The 19970-nt window shown below is 34.4% G+C and overlaps 4 protein-coding genes across 16 annotated transcripts; 2 read left to right on the top strand and 2 right to left on the bottom strand.

The window, feature by feature from the left end:
• LOC109325436 (uncharacterized serine-rich protein C215.13-like) lies at nt 121-2330 on the bottom strand. Of its 2 annotated transcripts, XR_002105136.1 has the most exons (4): nt 1954-2330; nt 1406-1536; nt 507-1284; nt 121-431 (listed from the first exon to the last, which is right to left on the bottom strand). XR_002105136.1 is itself a non-coding variant. In XM_019557816.1 (3 exons), the coding sequence occupies exons 1-3, from the start codon at nt 2194-2196 to the stop codon at nt 600-602; spliced, it is 1059 nt and encodes a 352-aa protein (XP_019413361.1). In that variant the 5' UTR covers nt 2197-2330; the 3' UTR covers nt 460-599. The 2 variants fall into 2 exon arrangements, 1 of the variants encoding a protein (XP_019413361.1); XM_019557816.1 differs by lacking the exon at nt 121-431 and having other exon boundaries at nt 460-1284.
• Nucleotides 2936-17958, bottom strand: LOC109325365 (peter Pan-like protein). Its single transcript, XM_019557686.1, has 8 exons — nt 17952-17958; nt 6562-6573; nt 6272-6466; nt 5300-5530; nt 5004-5096; nt 4731-4918; nt 3838-4031; nt 2936-3266 (listed from the first exon to the last, which is right to left on the bottom strand). The coding sequence occupies exons 2-8, from the start codon at nt 6562-6564 to the stop codon at nt 3133-3135; spliced, it is 1038 nt and encodes a 345-aa protein (XP_019413231.1). The 5' UTR covers nt 6565-6573; nt 17952-17958; the 3' UTR covers nt 2936-3132.
• Nucleotides 9794-12159, top strand: LOC109325364 (disease resistance-like protein CSA1). Of its 2 annotated transcripts, XM_019557685.1 has the most exons (4): nt 9794-10614; nt 10704-11559; nt 11821-11938; nt 12073-12159. In XM_019557685.1, exons 1-3 carry the CDS (start codon nt 9850-9852, stop codon nt 11904-11906), a joined length of 1707 nt encoding a protein of 568 aa, XP_019413230.1. In that variant the 5' UTR covers nt 9794-9849; the 3' UTR covers nt 11907-11938; nt 12073-12159. The 2 variants fall into 2 exon arrangements, with proteins under 2 accessions (XP_019413230.1, XP_019413229.1); XM_019557684.1 differs by lacking the exon at nt 12073-12159 and having other exon boundaries at nt 11821-11960.
• LOC109325361 (nucleolin 1-like) lies at nt 14226-19512 on the top strand. 11 transcript variants are annotated; one of them, XM_019557675.1, is made up of 21 exons: nt 14226-14359; nt 14458-14509; nt 14604-14758; nt 14880-14993; nt 15103-15174; nt 15273-15395; nt 15487-15615; nt 15821-15919; nt 16054-16143; nt 16248-16280; nt 16456-16548; nt 16873-16936; nt 17142-17245; nt 17340-17384; nt 17472-17563; nt 17637-17754; nt 18224-18324; nt 18394-18484; nt 18615-18706; nt 18845-19152; nt 19260-19510. In XM_019557675.1, the coding sequence occupies exons 1-21, from the start codon at nt 14327-14329 to the stop codon at nt 19289-19291; spliced, it is 2040 nt and encodes a 679-aa protein (XP_019413220.1). In that variant the 5' UTR covers nt 14226-14326; the 3' UTR covers nt 19292-19510. The 11 variants fall into 11 exon arrangements, with proteins under 11 accessions (XP_019413220.1, XP_019413219.1, XP_019413218.1 ...); XM_019557674.1 differs by having other exon boundaries at nt 15487-15618; nt 15827-15919; nt 16453-16548; nt 19260-19505; XM_019557673.1 differs by having other exon boundaries at nt 16453-16545; nt 16870-16938; nt 17144-17245; nt 19260-19505.

Genomic DNA, 19970 nt, shown 5'->3' on the forward strand with positions numbered 1-19970 from the left:
AAAATAGGGCCTTAATTAGTGGGTTTGAATATTTACAAGCATTTGTGCTTTGAATGTTTACAAAATGAAAATTGAATGCATAACTATATTAAATTGTGCCCTTAAATTAAGGCTTTGCCAAATTATAATGTGTTTTCTCTTGTTTTGGAGGCAACTATAGTATTATTAGGAACTTCATGAAAGGGATAATGCTTACAAAAAGGATAATAAATTTGAATCAAATTCTAAATAACTAATACTTCACATATATGAGCAATCTTGCCTCTGAACTTGACTCCTCTCTAGCTAGCAAAAAGTTGGATCAGTGCAGAGAGCATATGTACGAAGCCTTGTCCTCACAAGTGAAGAGATTATTTCTAGGATTTGAATTCATAATATTAAGTTGAAAGACAGACAACCTTTAATATACTCGAATGCATTTTGTCCTGCATTCTTAGCATGGGTACAACCTCAAAAAAATAATTCAAAAATGACTTATGGGATAGAAAATTAATTTGGTTTTGTTTGATAAACTATAATATTTTGTCTCCTCCAATCTTCCTGCGACTAATGATTGGACTTCCTGACATAAGGGTTTATGAATCACTCACTATATAATACTAATCAAGTGCAGCTTTATTTCTTCTACCAGTTCTTGGTTTTGCAATGCCTGTAGCTGAAAAGGCTGGCCAAATTGATGAGTTTCCACTGTTATATTGTTCTTGTAAACATGATGTGCTTATTGATTTCCTTACACTAGATTGCCCATCAAATCCAAAAGCACTCCCCAACCTTATTAGCAAAGGATTTATACTACTTGATTCTGAATCAGTTGTTAAAATAGTTCTGCTACCAGATTTTTGCCTCAGAGCTAAACTCTTAGCTGTTCTTGATGAAGAAAACCTCCCACTGCTAGTATTATTATTTTGCGGCGCCAACAGCTTCTCCGGTGTATCATTCCATTCATTGGACTCATCATCTTCCTTGGCTTCTACAACATCTGAGCTTTCTAGAATACTCTTAAAAATTTCACTGGCCAAAGTTGTAGATTTCTTGTGATGACCTGAAGTTTTGGTAGACATAGGCAAGTGTGAACCATATTCTGAGGAATTAGAAGCCCCTTTTCTACACATTGCCATTTCAAACACTGACATGGATTTCTTCATTGTTGGTTTGGTTTCATAGCAGCCTGAGCTTGTGACTGTGGAGAGTTTCTGCCCTGATGATTTCATTTTCTGGGACAAGAATGATTCTAACAGTTCACGGCATGTATCATCATGTAGGTTGTGGTCAGAGTTACCATGTCTGAAGAGACAACAACATTCATAGCAGTCACAAATCAGTAATTAATATGTTAAAAAAAAGGCGGCTCAGTGTATGAGATTCACAACTAAGATCTGGAGATAGTAGGTAGACATAATCTTACCCACTGCTATCATTGGAACCATTCGATGAACGAGGAGGAGAGTGCCTTCCGGATAGTGGAATACGGAGAGTCTTAAGAGCAAACATCTGATGATCTGTGATAAGACTATTCATCTTTTTTATGTCTGCAACCTGCAATTTTCCATAGCAAAAAATGTCTCATAAAATTATAACTTAATTATGTAACTATATTTTTTTAAGTTGGGTTAATAAGTATCCTAATAGCATTGTTTGATAAATACAAAATTATGTTTTTTAAGTTTGAAAATCCAAGTCAACACCTCTAGAACCGTTAAACACATTACTTTTCAATACAAGATTACTTTTTAACTTCCTTAAACAATGCCCAACTAGGACTTGTTAACATTCCCCTAATAATGATTAGAATCTTCATAATTTTGTTTCAGCTATATGAAGTGCAGAGGTAAAGGGTAAGAGCCAACTCTCATGAAGGAATGAAACTTGGGTAATAAATTGTATGGCATGAGAAATATAATCCATTCATTTCATCATTGAATTCCAAGACAACATTAAAAAAGAAAAGGCCACCTCAAGACCATATTTGATTGCAATGCCAGCAAGGGTGTCCAATTTGGAAATAGTATGTTCGATGTAGCCATATGCGGAAGGAGGAGATGACGAAGATGAAGACGACGATGATGAAAAAGAAGAAGACATGATTATTGTCGAGTCACCATTAGGTACGATGTTTCCGTCATAAATAGACATTTTTAAGTGATGGGGGTGATGATACCCATTGCCATTATGCTCTTCCCACCTACACATTTCCATCTCAAAATTGATATCAGCAATCCAAAACCATTTGAGATTGAAATGGAAAATGTGGTTGGAGATGAAGAACAGAACAAATAATGTTGTTGCAAGTGCAGGGATTGAAGAAAGGAGAGAGGGATTTTGAGAGTACTAGAATGTCTAATTGAGTTTATCTTATTTTGGTCTTCTCAATGTCTCTGGTCAACTCCCATCACCCTTTTCCCGGAAAACCCAACAAACTTTTTCCTTTCACCTCAAATTGGAACAAAAATTAATCAAAGCCTTCAAATTTCAATACTATTATTGACACTAATGCCTTTTACTTTTAGTACAAATTATAACAAAGAAGTTGAATTAGATAATGATATTAAACCCATAGGGGAAAACATATAGACTTTAAAAAAAATAAATAAAGAAAGTACATATGCTATAACCAAAAATTGATAGTAACATGTACTTTGCTTCTTTTGGTGGTAAAACTTACAGTGAACATTTTTGTAACATAATTTTACATTGAATATAATCCTAGTTTCACACATCTAATGGTCAAGCTATTCCTGTGAAAACAAAATTAGAAAAGTGGTGAATTATATTGACAAAAAGCTCCTTCTACTTGTAGTTTTGGCTTTACTCAACTCAAAAAGATATCCTAGTGGCTTATTTTATAACCTGCTGGATTTACAACCTCAGATTTGTATATTATTGATGATGGAAAAAGCATAGTTTAAGGTTAAAAAGGTTCAGCAAGTAATGGTTGTGCAAAAGAGAGGATATAAACTATAAAATCTAGATGGTAACAAATAAATTGTATGCCACAACCATTGGAATGCTTAATGAAAATTTTCCTGTGACAACAACTTTCTAATTTTGTAGTGTTGTGGAGCAACTACTCATGGAATTAATTAATACATCAAAACTTTAAGAACATTACACCACCTGATTACCACTATGTTCCTAATCAAGCTCTTCTTCACCATCTTCTGCATCTACTTCGCTTCCATCTTCATCTTCGCTACCTTCTGAATCATCTTCTCCGTCCTGATTATCTGGCATCTCATCATCACTTTTTCCTTTGCCATCAGGTTTTCCTAACAGGGAAGAGGAAGGGCCATTGTAATGTGAGTTAAAAAAAGCTCAAAAGAGATGAAGACGGAGAGGTATGTGCAAAGCACACGCATTACATTCACTAAAAACACAGACAATTGGAGAATTAATAATGACAAGACATTCAATGAGGAACTAATGAATTAATAGGGGTGAAGAGAAAATGAATGAACATGAACTTCACAAAGGACTAACAATCTCTAATGCCAGAAAGCTAACAAGTATCCAAACTTCAATGGTATTGTTCTCTATCAGCATCAACAACATATGTCGTCTAATAAAGAATAAATATGCATCATTAACAGTGTATGTGTAAGTTTTTCTACAAGAAATTCACTAATATGCATGTGGAAATAGTTAATAGCCATCAGCCACTCTCGAACAATTATATTTAATGATAAAAATGAGTCAAGTATAGGTCAAATGACATGCTCAATTCACGCATTTAATGAAATAAAACAGCAAACAACAATTCTGATATTAATATTTCATATAGATTCATTCGACAACCAAAAGAAGCAAATTTCCTTGAGGAAAATGTGTAAGATAGCGTACCATATTCACTGAAGAGGACTTCACCCGAGCACAGTCCCTTCTCAACCTTGACTAGTTGAAGAGTCATCCTGGGACCAACCTCTTGAAGCTTCACAGCACTTTTCGTAGAAGCACGGTTAACTCTACCAATATCACTAGACAAAGTTACTGTTGCTGCTTCTTCATCTCCTTCACTTTCTGATCCATAGCCAGCCCTTACAAATTACAAGTGGAAAAGTAAAGATAAGTAAACGATAAAATATTAACTGTTTATAAAGATAACACAAATTTTAGTTAATTTCCTAACTATTTAGTTCTATCTTATCTTAACAGGCTTCCCCAAGCACAGGCAAAATATTGAGTCCCATTTGAGAAATTTTTCACTAAAACAAAAACCTTTAAAAACCATTTGGCAAATTTAAATGGACAACTTCATTGGAGGTTAATGTTAAGTTCTCTACTAAGTAGTTGAGAACAGAAAATGGAAATAAAATTCAAAAGAAATAGATTATGTTAAGTGCAGCATTTAGCACCTGGAGGAAGAGAGGGTTGATCAAAAAATTCAAAGATCGTAAGCAAATGTTTCTTCCTTTCTAGAGCAACTTATCATTGAATAAACTAATGCAAACGGGCAAAACCAAGTTCTCCTTAAAGATGCCAAATGATTATTCCAAAGAAAATTTGCAACTGAACAGGGCAAAAGGAGATGAGTACCATTTTCAGAACTAGAACAGCACATCATACACATATTTTGTTGAATTAGAGGGTTTTAGGTAACAAATGAGGAAAATAGTCCGGGAATATAAATAGGAATAAATCTTAAAGAAACGATCTAGAATGCTCTAAAATATTACAACAATGGCATTGAGATATTTTCATATATTCTGACGAATGTAAATAAGAAAGTGTCTTACTTCGTGACAAAATCACTCACGTCCTGCAGATTTTTTAGATCAGGCACCTGACGGTTCTGCACAAGTTTTATTATTCTACGTGAAGCACCTACAGGTTGTAACCTTATGGAATAATGCCGAAAATCAATTAGCTTTGTGTCTTTATTGTAGTTAAGCAACACGATCCTTTGGCAAGAGGAGAGTTTAACCTGAAACAATATGTTTTGACATTAAAGATAAAATAATTGGATGTCAAGTATGTCATCGAATTGTGAGTGTGTCTGTAAAACATACAGTTTTGACATCAATTGTTGGGAATATATTCTGAAACATGTTAGTTGTGAGCCGTAGAGGTAGCTCTCCACTGACAAATCCGGAAAGCACAATCTGGCAAGAAAACATGGAGACACCAATCATTGAGGAATTATGAAAGCATATAAGTTAACTATCAATAGTTACTGTATAAGATTCCATATACAACTACATATTTTAGTGCCAAAATTCCAACCTGTTGCAACATTAACATACTCTCTAAATTTTAAGAAGTTATACTGCCATGATTGAATGTGAGTATGAAAGAAATGATTTACCAAAGCAGAATTTTTAAAAAGATCTTTAGGGCATCGAGGATGTGATTGAGAACGAGCAATGTCAGCTGCCAAAGAATACTCATTTATCTTGAACGTAAGAGTTGGTCCTTGTGGGGTTGTTGCAACCCTCAAGTAAGGTGAAGCTGGAGTTTTTGATAATATGAGGAAATGTGTGACACCCATAGGTCCAGCAACATTCAGAAAATCCTTCAGATTATTCCGTTTCTTTTCCTGCAAACAAGGACAGATAATACTAAAGTCAACACTCAAGTAGATAAAAAGTCAAACTAGTTATGTACAAATATACCGAGTGTGATGAGTGTAAATCCCAACTAAAATCTTTTTTTTTAATTAAAATCTATTTTATCGTCAATCAACAATTAGATTGACAAAATGATAAACACAAAGGTGTGTAAAATTTAAGCTTTGAAGAATGAATTCTACAATTACAATAGAGAGTACATTGCTATGCTAAACTTAAATTGTTCATGGTATGACAATCATTTCCTGTCCATTCATCTTCCGCGATTAACAAATAGGTAAATCCGAAGCTAAAACCCTTGAAGTTAGTCTTTAAAAACTACAAATTAAAAGGGAACACTGCATTCACCAAACACATTGAATAAAAAAATTAATCTAGGTAACCTATGTGTTTGACTTGTTGCAAGCACACATATAACTAAATATCAAACTATTTCAGAACTAAGACATTGTATCACTTTTTAATGTTAAGTAAGGAGGCATTTGGAAGAGATTATAAAGAGCTTATTTGGGCTAATAGAGAACCACTTATTCAAACAAATTAATGAAAATAGCTTATAAGCTATTTTCATATGGTAATTAAACCTAGCAATTTAAAGCCTCTAATCTGCAACTACTGTTCCATAACCGCATTTTTGAAGATAACTATTTTTGAAGAGTTTATGATGAATGAAATAGAAACCCAAATAGAAAAAAGAAGAAAGGAAAAACCTTTAGGTTGAGAGCAGTATGAGGCAACATTGACTTTCTGAGATCCATCTGAAGTTGTTTGAGTGAAGAAGGCAATTTTCCTCTTGAAAAAACTAAACTTTTTGGAATCTTTCTACCAGTTATAGGATCAACAGAAGCTTGTTGTAATGGTTGGTGCTTCTGCTTCTTTATATACACTCCACCCTTCTTCTTCCTCTGTTTCATTTCAACCCAAATCAAATATTCAATTCAAACACAAAAACAATAAAGAAGAAACAAAGCTCCATAAACTATTCATTCATTCTACTTACCATTGTTGCTTCCTTGCTTCTGTTCCAATTCCTTCTTCAAAGATGGTGGCGGCTACAACTTATAACTTAACACAACAACGACGATTCTTTTCTATTTCCTCTTCAAATTTGTTTTATAACCTACAAATTATTTCTCTTCTTTTTCTACCAAGCCCAACTTATGCTTCACAGCCCAACATAACCTTCCTTTGTTAATATAACATATCTAGTGATGTCCATAAAACACTAGTAGTTGTTCATTATCTATTGTCCCCGAACTTGTTCCAGAGTCGGTCATAAATTAATCGTAATATGTTATGTTAGTTAAAAAAATCAAACATTTATTATTTTGTTTATTTTTGTTTTATTATAATTGGTTTAGGACATGTTTGCGGATAGCAAACCTTCGTCCTATTTGTTGAAGGTTTAAATTGTAAAGAATAAAGTATCTCTTCTTATCAATAGACAATTATCTTATTCTATCGGTACAAATATGACATATGTGTTATTTTGTTTAATTTTAAAAATATTTTTTAAAGAAAATGATTAATATGACATATGTCAAGATTTTATAGGTGGAATGAGATAAATTATCTTCTTATATGAGGAGATATTTTATTCTTTAAAATCTAAATGATTTATGTTATATATGTCTTAACGTAATGGAATTTGCCTTTACAATTGTTATTTCAAGTTGACATGAACCTTCATCATTATTAAAAATTTAAACCATAATATATATTTCAAGTTGAACTTTGGTTTCACTATTAAAACTAAGGGTGAGTAGGAGCCTGTAATCGTAATCGCCTAAATAAAATTTAGCAATAATTGAATTATATGAATTTTTAATCAACTATGTATATTAAATCATATTATTAAAAGAGGAATAAATATAATTTTATACTCAGTAAAAATTTATTCCATTTCTTCTATTATGATATTGTCTAGTCATGATCAGGTCCGAATAAGGTAAGTTTGATCGATCTAGGGTCAAGTAAAGACAAGTATTAACCCGTCTCAACTCGGACTCACCCTTAATTAAAACTGAAGGAATGAAAACTAATACTAGAATAACACAAAATTGTTTTAAACAAGTTTGGAAATTTTTTTAAATTATAAAATAAAAGACTAAAATGCCCGTAAAAATATAAAATTATGCTACATAAGTTTACTTTATTTTGTTGCTTCACAAATACATTATTTTTCGGATACAGTTCATTTCTTTCATATCAACACCTCAACAATTATCCTATCCCTTTACTATTTTTACTTCCTTCTATTTTCTTTTTTCTCATTTTCTTCCCAAACAAAACAAAACTATGGTTGGAGAAACTATTTTATATGTGGAGGAATTGCGCACTCTCAAGTTTAATGAAGAATCAGGGAATGTCACCATGATGATGCTCTCCATACTTATATCTTCGTGGATAATTTAATCTTATTCAGTTTCATTCTCGTATTTTGCAATTTTATACATTTTATACATATTTTTAGGACTATGAATGAGGAAAATTTAGTTTCAAAAGGGATTTCTTTGTTTCAAAACTGGAGTTATATTTTTATATCGGACGATTGAAGTTCGTGAATTGTTCGGCTCGACTCGTCAGCTCGAATTGGTTTAGTTCATCAATTCGAATGACGATTATTTATTTAGTATGTTAAATTAAATATTCTCAACTCATATATACATATATTATATATCCAATCATTGTTTGACATATGTGTTATTTTTTATTTTTATAATATATTTTAAAGGGGATGGACCAACTTATTCCAAGACTAAGTGAAAAAATCATACTTCATATCTTAACCATCTATTATAAGAAAATCCAATGAATTGAAATAGTGAGTAGATTTAAATCATTAGATCTTCTTTGAATGAATGACTAAGATATGAAGTGAGTTTTTTCACTTACTCTTGAAGTAAGAGTATGTGGATCCCCTCCCTATTTTAAAATGAAAACTTATAGCGTGAATGGAAATAAAACACATTCAAACAATAAGTAAATTTAAAGAGATAAGTTATCTCCTTACAGGAGGAGATACTTTATTCTATATATGCCTATGTACATATCTAAATATTTATATACATACATAATCAAATCAATCTAATGAGTTAAAATGTATTAAACTCAATTTTAGTTTGTTTATTTAACAAGCTAGGGTTTAGGGTTCAGGGTTTGATTTAGGGCTTATGGTCTATGGTTTGGGGTTTATGGTTTAGGGCTCATGGTCTAGGGTCTTGTTTAGGGCTCAAAGTTTAGGGTTTAGGGTTTAGAGTTTAGGGTTAGGGCCAAGGTTAGGATTCAGGGTTTATGGCCAAGGTTAGGGTTTAGGGTTTAAGGCCAGGGATTAGGGTTTAAGGTTTAGCGTTTAAGGTTTAGGGTTAGGGTCAGGGCTCAAGGCTGAGGTTGAAGGTTAATGGTTCAGGGTTCAGGGTTTAGGGTTAGGGTCAAGTTTACGATCAAGGTCCAAGGTTTAGGGTCACGATTAGGGTTTGGGGCTGTGGTTTAAGGTTTAGGGCTAGGGGTCCGGCTTAAGGGTTTGGGTTTGGGTTCAGGGTCTAGTGTTTAAGGTTTAGGGTTAGGGTTGAGGTTTCGGGTTGGTGCTGGGTTAGGGTCAAGGTCCAAGGCTAGGGCTTAGGGTTAGGGTTACGGTTTATGGTCAGGGGTTAAGGTTTAGGGTTATGGTCAGTGCCAATGCTAGGGTTTAGGGTTAGGGTTTAGGGCCAGGGCCAGGATTAGGGTTATGGTTAAGGTTAGGTTTTAAGGTTCAAGGGTCAGGGTTTAGAGTTTATGGTCTGGGTCTAGGACCAAGATTAGGGTTAATGTTTAGGGCCATGATTTAGGGTTTTGGGCTAGGGTTTAGGGATACAATTTAGGGATAGGGTTCAGGGTCAGGGCTAAGGTTTACAATTAGGGTTAAGTTTAGGTTCAGGGCCAGGGTTAGGCATAAGGTTAGGGCCAGGGTCAGAGTTTATGGTTAGGGTTAGGGTCAAGGCTTAGGCTTAGGGTTAAGGCTAGGGCTACAATTTAGGATTAGGGTTAGGGCCAGGGCCAGGGCCACAGCCATGGTTTAGGGTTTCTTGTTAGGGTCAGGGTTTATGGTTAGGGTTTATGGTTTATGGTCCAGGGTTAGGGTCCAGGGTTAGGGTTAGAGTTCAGGGTTTAGGGTTCAAGGTTAGGGTTTAGGGTTTATCGCTTATTTCATAGTAAAAATAATATAAATAATGAATAATATACTGACAATGTACAAAGATTAATAAATGAATTGATCTATGTTTTGTAGGCATGTGAGCATTTGACTTACATGGATGTCTCTAATTGTAATTCTATTACTGAAATTCCTAATGTATCTGGGGCCAAGAGCTTAAGAGAATTGAAACTGGATGGATGCAAGAATCTAGTTATTGTTGATGAATCTGTTGGATTTCTCCCCAACCTTGTTTATTTTAGTGCTTCAGGATGCTTTCAGCTACAAAGTTTTGTGCCAGAAATGTATTTGCCATCTCTTGAGTACATTTCCTTTAACTTATGCAGAAGTCTTGAACACTTCCCAGAAATAGCGGGAACGATGGATAAGAAGCCATTAAAGATTTATTTGATGGATACTAGTATTGAGGAGCTTCCAGATTCCATTGGTAAACTTACTGGGCTTGAGTATTTAGAAATGACAAGCTGCAGTAGACTAAGATGTTTACCAAGTACCTTATTTATGTTGCCAAATCTTGTCACATTAAAAGTTGGAGGATGTCCTCGACTTCCAAAGTCGTTTAGAAGGCATGAAGTAAGCAATTCAGTAAGGACATTACATTTCAACGGGGCTCATGTATCAGGTGAAGATCTTCCTATGATTATTCACAGTTTTCCAAAATTGGAAGACTTAAATATGTCGTCGAACTGTTTTGCATACTTCCCGGCTTGCATTCAAGATTCTATTTCCTTGAAGTGTCTTGATGTGAGTCAGTGCAGGAGGCTTGAGGAGATTCCAGAGCTCCCATCAAGTGTTCAGAAAGTAAATGCAAGAGATTGTTATTCCTTAAATGCTGAGACATTGGACATGTTATGGTCTCAGGTTTAGTACTTTTCCCTTCCTTATATTTACATGACATAGTAAAGATATGATCGAGTAGTCTAGTTAATTATTCTTTATGGATGTTGCAGGTGCGTAAAAAGATTAATAGATTAGAAATTGTAATGCCCATAGGTAGGGAGATTCCAGAATGGTTCAACCAGGAACAGGTAGGAGGAGTTCCAATTTTCAAGGCTCGTGCCAAGTTTCCTGTTGTTGGTGTTGCCTTTGCGTTCAAGCGATTGAATGGCAATAGAACCTCACCTCACTGGGAAACTGTCCGTCTGCAATTGTTCATTGAAGACGAACTCGTAAGTCGCAAACAGAACCAGACATTCTATGTTGAGGATAACCATGTGTTGTTGTGCGACCTACGAGTTATGTTCAGCGATGAAGAGTGGAATGATCTTAATACACGTCTGGGTCATGATTGGAAGACAGTGCAAGTTCTGTGTGAAACAAGCATGACCTTAATTTGGTGGGGAGTTTATGCGTATGTGGGAGAGACAAACATGGATGATATCAAATTTACTACAAGTCAAGATTATCATCCCATTGTTCGTCAGAGTCAAGTACCTGAGATAAGTGAAGAGGATAAAGTAAGGAATATGATAGAGAGTATAAATGTGCCACTAGGGTTTGAGGGTTTTATGAGGGAGCTAAGGGCCGATGAAGAACGAGGGCTCAATGAATACGACCAATCATTGCTGGCAAACATAGCCAAAATGTCAAAGTGGGCTATAAAGCTAAGAGAAGGGAAAAGCGGAGGGTTAAGCCCTGGAGAGGAGGATGAGGAGGAGGGAAGGTCTATGTTAGAATGGGTTGCAAAAACAACATTAGAGGGCGAGGAAAGGAGACAGAGAAAGGAAGCAGCTGCTGTAAGCTATCATGTACCACAGTACCATGATGATGATGAGACAACTATAATGGAAAGGCAATTATATGAGGGTGGAATTATGATGAGAAAGAGACTATATGATGAGATGGTCCAAGCTAACATGACTTGTGGCCCAAGCTATGTACCACAATACCGTGAAGATGATGATGGTGATGATGAGGTAATTATAGTGGATGGGGAAATTTATGATCACTTGGTCCAAGATAATATGATTAGGCCTTCACAAGATCATGTTGCTAATGTTGCTGGTCCAAGCTATGTACTACAATACCATGAGCATGGAATTTCCCCCAGAGGATCCTTGGACATAGGTGAGAGCAGTAGACAAAGGTCACAAGATGATGATGATGATGTTATTAAAGTTCAGTACTACATTTTTGACTTTACCAAACAATAAGGGAATGAAATGCTATGCTTCTGCACTTCTAAGTAAGTTCCCCTCCTACCCTTTTATTCAATTGTCCAAGTTCCCCTCCTACCCTTTTATTCTAAGTAAGTTCCCCTCTACTACATGTTGATATTTCTCATTGTTTACTAGCTATTCTTATGTTATTTTTACACAGGTTGAATAGTGAAATAAGTTCAGTGTCTGGGCCTAAAGCATTTGAGAAGTGGCACTCATGAGATGTAGAAGGTTATCTAAGTCTTTAAGGATTTCATCTCATGGATACTTACAATTTGCCATTTCTTCTGTCTTTGCACTTTAATCATCTCTAGTTAAAACTCTTTGGAGTATATGGAATTTGAACTATTGATGTAATATATATTTGGTTTTGAATCAATACATTTTTTATATGATTAATTGTTTGATTTTATATTTATATTGTTTTCTTATCAGTGTTGGAACTCTTGAGTTTTCCATTTCATGGTTCATAAAATTGATTTCCCAAATATGTGTCATCCTCATACTACTTAGGCAACCTATTCAGGTGAATTAATTTTCTTATGATTAAGTTTCTTGGAATTTTTATTTTTGCAACTTCTTTTATTCATGGATAAGAGTATTGAATGAATTTATAGAGTGAAACAAATTAACATGTTACAATTCCTTGATCAATGAAATAGTGACTACATAGAATTGAATGAATGGATAAGAGTATTCCACATCTGAATAAAAAGAAAATCATTATAGATGCACAAATGAAATAGGATATGGCTCATGTTAAATACACAATGTTGATATGAAAGAACACATCACATTGAAACATTTGGTATTACTTTGGGGGCAATCAAGGATACAGTTGAAATAGAGCTAGCTGATAATAAAGCATATGGACAGTAAGATGTTTGTGTAGAAATTCAAACCAAATCCAAATTAGAGATGCCTCAACTACAATGCTAAACATTTATTAACATAGAAAACCCTTGGATTTGATACTTCATGTTCAAATGATGAGTGTTATAGCTATTAATATTATTATCCATTTATTAATGAGAATCAAGTTAATCGGTTTAACTACTGACTGATTGTTCCGACATATGATTCATTGACCTAGTAATTTGACCAAGTTGATAACTAGTTCGAGTTTAATAATGTTAGATTAGAGATATTTTTAGGTTAGTTTTTTTGTACTATCAAGGGTACCCGAAATAATCTCTTTTGGGTTGTTGAGTGCCCCTCCCAATTAGGACTAGCAATGAACCGAACCAACTCGATATTCGTTTGAAATTCGATTCGTTATTTAGCTCGATAAACTTGGTTCATGAACCAAATGAGTCAAACTTGAGCTGAAAATTGAGCTCGTTAAATATATGAGCCGAACTTGAGTTGGATATGGTTCAGCTCGTTAGGTTCATGAGCTAGCTTGATATATACACATATAAACTAATTTGTATGATTATTATGATCCATGCATTATTTTTTATATATATTATTATTATATATATATAAACAATGTTATATTTATATATAAAATCTTTTGCACAATTTGTAAAAATTAATTACCTATTTAATTTGTCTAAATGAACTAATTCGAACTGAGCCGAATAATTCACAAACTTTAACTGAGCCGAACTCGCTAACAAAGTAACTTGTATTAAACTCGAGTCGAGTTTCGAGCCGAACAAATCCTTATCGAGTTGAACCGAGCTGGCTCTAGTTTGACTCGGCTCGACTCATTTCTGGCCCTACTCCCAATAAGTATCGTTCTAAAAAAATGAGACCCTTAATCTTTTGGTCATTTTGAAGATCTAGTTGAACCTTATACTATTGGACCAACATATTGTTAATGTTTATAGGTTAGTTTGAAAATGATATATAAAATACATATTAATATACTCTTTTTTTATTTGAAAATAATTTGTAAGGTGGAAATATAGAATATTTAAAATCATAAAATAAGATTAAAAATGAATTACCCCAACCAACTTATAATATTCATGTACAAAGATTAAAATGAAATTTTAACTAATAAAAAAATATGTACCAGAATATAATAGTAATTTACATTGTCAATATATTATTTACATTGTCAATATATTATTCATTATTTATATTAATTTTAGTATGGAATAAGTGATAATACAAATACAAATGAATGATTCATATTATATAAATATTTAAACAAAAATATATAGATATAATTTGATTATTAAAATCTAAATTAGGGTTTTGTTTTCAACGGCCTGATTTTGAGTTTTTGACTAGTGAGAAGGCACAACAGCATTGGCACACGTAAAGCCCAGAACCCTAAACCCCTAAAACCGAACATCAATTGTCGCATATAAAATCATTGTTATCAGCCGTAGCCTCATTCTCTTCCTAGCTTCTCAAAACCCTAAACCCCTTTCTTTCGTTGATTCATTCCTCTCTATTCGATGGCCAAGTCCAGCAAGAAATCCGCTTCCAAAGTTTGTTCCTTTTCTCTCATCCCTTTCAACCCCTTATGTTCATTTTTCTTTATCCTATATACGATAATTACATTGTTTTTCTTTTCCTTGTTTTTTAGGCTGATGCTGCTCCAGCTGCAGCAGTTCCACCTTCCAAGTCTGCCAAAAAGAGTATAAAGTTTTGTTTTTTATGATGCCTTTTTGTTGTTGTTGTTAAAGTTATATTTTTGCTAATTTATTTATTGTTTATTTGATTTTGTTGTAGGCAAGAGGCAGCCAGAAGATGAAATTGAGAAGCAGGTGAGTGCTAAGAAGCAGAAGGTAGAGGTGGTTGCCCAGAAGCAAAAGAAGGAAGCAAAGCTGCAAAAGGTTAAGAAGGAAAGTAGTTCAGATGATTCATCATCAGAATCTGAAGATGAGGTATTGGTTTTTATTTTAATTTGTTTAATCAATGATTAAAATATTATGTCAGTGAAATCATTGTCTTTTTTCTTATCATTTATGGCTGACATCACGTGTTACTCTTTTTTTCTGTGGTCAGAAACCTGCTGCAAAGGTTGTTGTTCCTTCAAAAAAGCAACCAGCTGCTGAGAAACCAAAGGTGCAGAAGAAGGAAAGTAGTTCTGATGATTCCTCTTCAGAGTCAGAAGATGAGGTATTTGTGTGTGTATATATATATATTATGTTAATTCAATGCATAAAAAACTTTTATAGTTATGAGATTGTACATTTGTTCATGGTTTCCACTATTTTGTTGGTCTCAGAAACCTGCAGCAAAGAAAAGCAAGCCAGCACCCCCTTCTAGCTCTTCTGATGAATCATCTGATGAGGATGAAGTGAGTAAAGAAACATTTTTACAAAAGGGGATGTAGATAATGATGAACAGTTCCTGTTTATTTTGGAATGCCTTATATGATTTGTTCTTCCTTTTTAGGCTCCAAAATCCAAGGTGGCTGCTGTTAAGAAGGGCTCTGCTCCCGCAAAGAAGAATGTGCAGCCTAGTGAGAGCTCTGAGTCATCTGAGTCTGACTCCGACGACAGTTCTGATGAGGACAATGTATATATACCCGCCTATTTATGTATTTAAAAGTTGATTCTTTTGAATTTATATTGATAATATTTAAGGGTTTGATTTTTTATAAACTCAGGCAACTAAACCTTCCAAGAAATTGCCTGCCGCTGCTGCTAAGAAATTGCCTGCCGCTGCTGATAAGAAATTGCCTGCTAAGAAGGCTGAATCAGACTCATCCTCTGACAGTAGTTCAGATGAAGATGATGTAAGCCTCTTTTTTGTTTACACAGTTTAGCCAATTGTGAATCTACTGGGTAACATTTTGTCATTGTATCTTGTTTGATAAATCTAGTGAAAGCTCTGATTGCATGTTTTGGGTTTGGTGTAGATGTCTGGAGGTTAATCTTTTTGTTGTTTATGAACGTTTTTTCAATATAACATGTTTTAAGCATATACTTGGATGTATATAGGATGCCAAGCCTACTGTAACTGCTGTGTCCAAGGCTGCTGCTCTGAAGAAAGAAGTTGACAGCTCAGATTCAGATGATAGCAGCTCTGATGAAGATGATGTAACTCATTTTTTGTGAACTTTATGAGCACACCTACGTTTATAATTATCTTCACCTTTTTCTCACCAAAAAGGTTGTTTTACCTTAGCCTCTATTGATTCACAAAAAATTTAAATTCCGTTGTGTTGGTATAGAAAAATGCTGGCAAGTCGGTGCCTGTTTCTAAGCAGCCCACAAAGAAGTCAAAAAGTAGTTCTGATGAGAGTGATTCAGATGATGAAGAGGTTAATTAGTTCTCTATTGCTTCCTTGAGTTCTCCGTTGTATAATTAATTTTTTTTTGTCATTTTGTACTCAAAATGACGTGCTTTCAATCTGACCATCTACAGGATTCCTCTGATAGTGATGCTGATGAAAAAAAGGTGTGTCTGATGTAGTTGAATTATTGATGTAGCTGGTGTATTCTTTCTTTGTATAAGGCTGCTTTCCTTTATAATTGATTAAGGATCTCAATTTGGATCCTACCCCACCTAGTAGACAAAGGTTTGGTTGTTGTTGTATTATTTTCAATTTGGGTTCATAATTTTGGTGCAGAAGAATGCTAAAGCTTCTAATGGTAACAAGAAACCCACACCTGTTGTGAAGGTGGTGAAAACTGAGTCCAGTGATAGCTCATCAGACGATGAGGTAGTTTATAGCATTTATAATTGTGGCAGTGTTATTTTTGTTTATCTTATGCTAGTCTTCTTCCTGACATTATGATTGTTGTTTTCCTATTGCATCTTACTTTTTGATAGACACCCGGGTTAACAGTTTACTATATTAGAATGGATACAATCTATGCATTAATATTTAATTCGATTTAATGTTTTATCATGTTGTATGGTGTTCAAAGATGATTTACAGTTTACTATATTAAAATGGATACAATCCATGCATTAATATTTAATACGATTTACTGTTTTATCATATGTTGTATGGTGTTCAAAGATGTTTTTGTCTTAATAACATGAGAAGATGGATGTTGATGAGGATGATAGTAGCTCTGATGAAAGTGATGAGAAGCCTCGAAAGAAAATCGTACAGTCTTGGTTTCTATTTAATGGCCAAATACTTCTAAAATCTAATTTGAAAATTATCAAGCTTTGTTCTGGTGATAGTTTTGATGTCCGTCTCCCTGAAGTCATTGAAGTGCAACATTTTATTAAAAAACCTCATCTGTTGTGGATTCTTTCCAATTCATTCTTTATCTGCAGTATGTTAATTTCATACCTTTTCACTGCAGCCTGTAAAAGACTCAAAAGAAAGCTCTGATGATAGTTCAGAGAGTTCAGATGATTCAGAGGATGAAGATGACAAGAACAATTCCAAAACTCCCCAGAAAAGTGTAAGCATTAGTTTGTATTTGTGTATGGTTTCTTGCAAGTATATTATATATCTCGTGTTTGCCTGGAAAAATGTAATTCATTGCTGTGAAACAGGTTAAGGATGTGGAGATGGTTGATGCCTCATCTGGAAAGAAAACTGTATTTTACTCCCCTTTCTTGTTTCCTTTTCTAGATTGTTAATGTCCAAAATTCTTGACATGAGTTTATTGTTTGAAACCTTTCCAGCCTAATACCCCGGTAACACCGAAAGGAGAATATGGTGGATCAAAGACACTATATGTAGGCAACCTGTCATATAGTGTGCAGCGGTCTGATGTGTATGTAGTATCTCTCATGCAAAACTCTTCAGCTATTTTTGAATATTTTTTTTATAATTTAAATATTGTTCAGGGAAAATTTCTTCCAAGATTGTGGAGAAGTTGTCGATGTTCGCCTTGCAATAGATGATGATGGGAGATTTAAGGGCTTTGGACATGTTGAATTTGCAACATCAGAGGCAGCCCAAAAGGTAAGTTTTTTCCCGTTCCTGGTCTAATCCATAAAAACCTGTTAAGGGGATTCTAAATTTACTTCATTATTTTGTCAAAATTAGCATTCATTACATGTTTGCTATTTACATTCGGAAGTGACATGGCGATAAATCTGTGCCTTTGTATTGCAATGAAATTTTGTCAATTTGGTTTTTTGACTTTGTTTTTACTTGACCTTATTTGTTACTTCTATTTTGATTGTAATTTAGGTTATTCATCATAAAGTTAATCTTCTTAACACTTAACATTGATTGTAATGTTGTTGGCTTAGTTCTTGTCCCTTTTCTCTCTAGCATTATTGATTATATTATATGCTATTTGTTACAAATATAAATATAGCTCAGTTTCATTATTCAGCCCTTGTTTTGTTCAAAGATACGCTTCATTGATGTGAGTATATTACAACTATATTTGAGCTGCAAATTCATTTGCATCTTGTGGTAATAGGCGCTTGAGTTGCGTGACCAAGAACTGTTGAACCGTCCTGTCCGGCTTGATTTAGCTCGTGAAAGGGGTGCATATACTCCCAACAGTGGGCCTAACAGCGGGTAATGATTGTATATTATTGTTTTTATCTTTTTCCGGTGTCTCCTCTACTTATTTTTTCTTGATTGTAGTAACTGGAACAACTCATCCCAGACTGGTGGAAGAGGCCAGTCTCAGACATTATTTGTGAGGGGTTTTGATAGATCCCTTGGAGAAGATGAGGTAATTCTATGATATTTCTATTTTTCAAAAAAAAAATTGTGTATTATATTTCTAGTTGTCTCGGAAAGAAAATTTGCTTGCTTAATTTTTGTTAGCGGTAAGTAAAGGATCAGCTTTTTGTTCTTTTCAGTTAAGGTCTAGCCTGGAGGAGCATTTTGGTACATGCGGGCAGGTTACAAGGATATCTGTGCCAAAAGATTATGATTCTGGTGAAATTAAGGGGTATTTCTCTTTTCTGTTTATTCCATTCTTTCATTGTGCCAATTACCTGTGTTCCTTCTTACCTTCATCTCATTTGGTATGTTGTTGGAATGTTTCAGTATTTTTTATTACATCAATCTGACCTTTGTAATATTATAGGTTTGCTTACTTGGACTTCAAAGATGGTGAAGGCTTTAGCAAAGCTCTAGAACTCCATGAATCTGAACTCGGAGGTTATACATTATCAGTTGATGAAGCCAAACCTAGAGACAGTCAAAGCTCTGGTGGTAGAGGTGCAGGTAGGAGTGGTGGTGGCCGCTTTGGTGGTGGAAGAGGTGGTCGATTTGATGGAAGAGGCAGTGGTGGACGATTCGGCAGCGGTGGTGGTGGTCGATTTGGTGGTGGTGGCCGATTTGGTGGTGGGCGTGGTCGTGGAGGACCAAGCAGACCAAGCTTTGCCCCAGAAGGTATAATAATAGGATAATGTCTACCACTATATAATCATGATTAGAATGTTTTCTTAGTATTTATTTGTTTGGCCCAATTTCTCATTTGATGATATGATTTTCTTCAGGGAAGAAGACCACTTTTGCTGATGAGGATTAGAGTGTCTGGAATCTGAAGTTTACTATTTTATTATGTGCTTTTAATTTCAGTTTTTTGCTCCAGTTTTGGTATTTGTTTGTATGAATTGGTAGAAATCAAGTGTATTTGGGATTTTCAGACAATGTCTTATGGATTTGTAGTTCTGCTACCTATCCAAACCATGTATGCAGTTTGTTAGGTAAAGACATATTCAGAAATATATATTTATTATATATTTAATAGATGGTTGCTTTTCCATTAATATTGGTGAAATCCTAAGGTTTAATTTTAAGTATCTTGCATATGCTTCCATGTAATTGATATTCATATACAGTATATAATTAGTGATATTTCGAGTCTTTCTAACAATGCATGGCAGCGTATACAATAATAGAGCATGTATTAAAAAATGAGTAGATACATACACTACTAAGGATGTCAGAAGAGGATATGCAGATATTGGTGAAGAAGGTTATGCTATATGGGTTAAGGGTTATAAGCTTGAAAGTTCTACCTCTAAGTAAGATATAGAACTACTACATACACTATGGAATCGTCATGCATGGACGAAACAAAAGAAACTAGATAATCAGAGCTTTAAGCACTAGTTAGTGTTTATTTGAACATTATTATATATGTTTTCCATCTTATTCCTTGCCGCAAATTAATTGAGTCAGTTTGTTGAATATTAAGTGAAGTG

This window comes from Lupinus angustifolius, chromosome LG13 (genome assembly GCF_001865875.1).
Source record: "Lupinus angustifolius cultivar Tanjil chromosome LG13, LupAngTanjil_v1.0, whole genome shotgun sequence".
Classification (NCBI taxonomy): domain Eukaryota; kingdom Viridiplantae; phylum Streptophyta; class Magnoliopsida; order Fabales; family Fabaceae; genus Lupinus; species Lupinus angustifolius.

What these genes read in the sequence shown, in the direction of transcription:
- LOC109325436 (XM_019557816.1), bottom strand. Translation starts at nt 2,196, where the DNA reads ATGGAAATGTGTAGGTGGGAAGAGCATAATGGCAATGGGTATCATCAC. An exon ending in CAATCAAATATGGTCTTGAG is followed by an intron (nt 1,537 to 1,953) that starts GTGGCCTTTTCT and finishes GGAAAATTGCAG; the next exon opens with GTTGCAGACATAAAAAAGAT. An exon ending in GGTTCCAATGATAGCAGTGG is followed by an intron (nt 1,285 to 1,405) that starts GTAAGATTATGT and finishes TTGTCTCTTCAG; the next exon opens with ACATGGTAACTCTGACCACA.
- LOC109325365 (XM_019557686.1), bottom strand. An exon ending in TTTTTAAAAATTCTGCTTTG is followed by an intron (nt 5,097 to 5,299) that starts GTAAATCATTTC and finishes TTTTCTTGCCAG; the next exon opens with ATTGTGCTTTCCGGATTTGT. An exon ending in CAACAATTGATGTCAAAACT is followed by an intron (nt 4,919 to 5,003) that starts GTATGTTTTACA and finishes ATATTGTTTCAG; the next exon opens with GTTAAACTCTCCTCTTGCCA.
- LOC109325364 (XM_019557685.1), top strand. Translation starts at nt 9,850, where the DNA reads ATGGATGTCTCTAATTGTAATTCTATTACTGAAATTCCTAATGTATCT. An exon ending in TGGACATGTTATGGTCTCAG is followed by an intron (nt 10,615 to 10,703) that starts GTTTAGTACTTT and finishes TGGATGTTGCAG; the next exon opens with GTGCGTAAAAAGATTAATAG. An exon ending in GGAAAGGCAATTATATGAGG is followed by an intron (nt 11,560 to 11,820) that starts GTGGAATTATGA and finishes CCTTGGACATAG; the next exon opens with GTGAGAGCAGTAGACAAAGG.
- LOC109325361 (XM_019557673.1), top strand. Translation starts at nt 14,327, where the DNA reads ATGGCCAAGTCCAGCAAGAAATCCGCTTCCAAA. An exon ending in GTGATGCTGATGAAAAAAAG is followed by an intron (nt 16,281 to 16,452) that starts GTGTGTCTGATG and finishes ATTTTGGTGCAG; the next exon opens with AAGAATGCTAAAGCTTCTAA. An exon ending in AACAGTGGGCCTAACAGCGG is followed by an intron (nt 18,325 to 18,393) that starts GTAATGATTGTA and finishes TCTTGATTGTAG; the next exon opens with TAACTGGAACAACTCATCCC.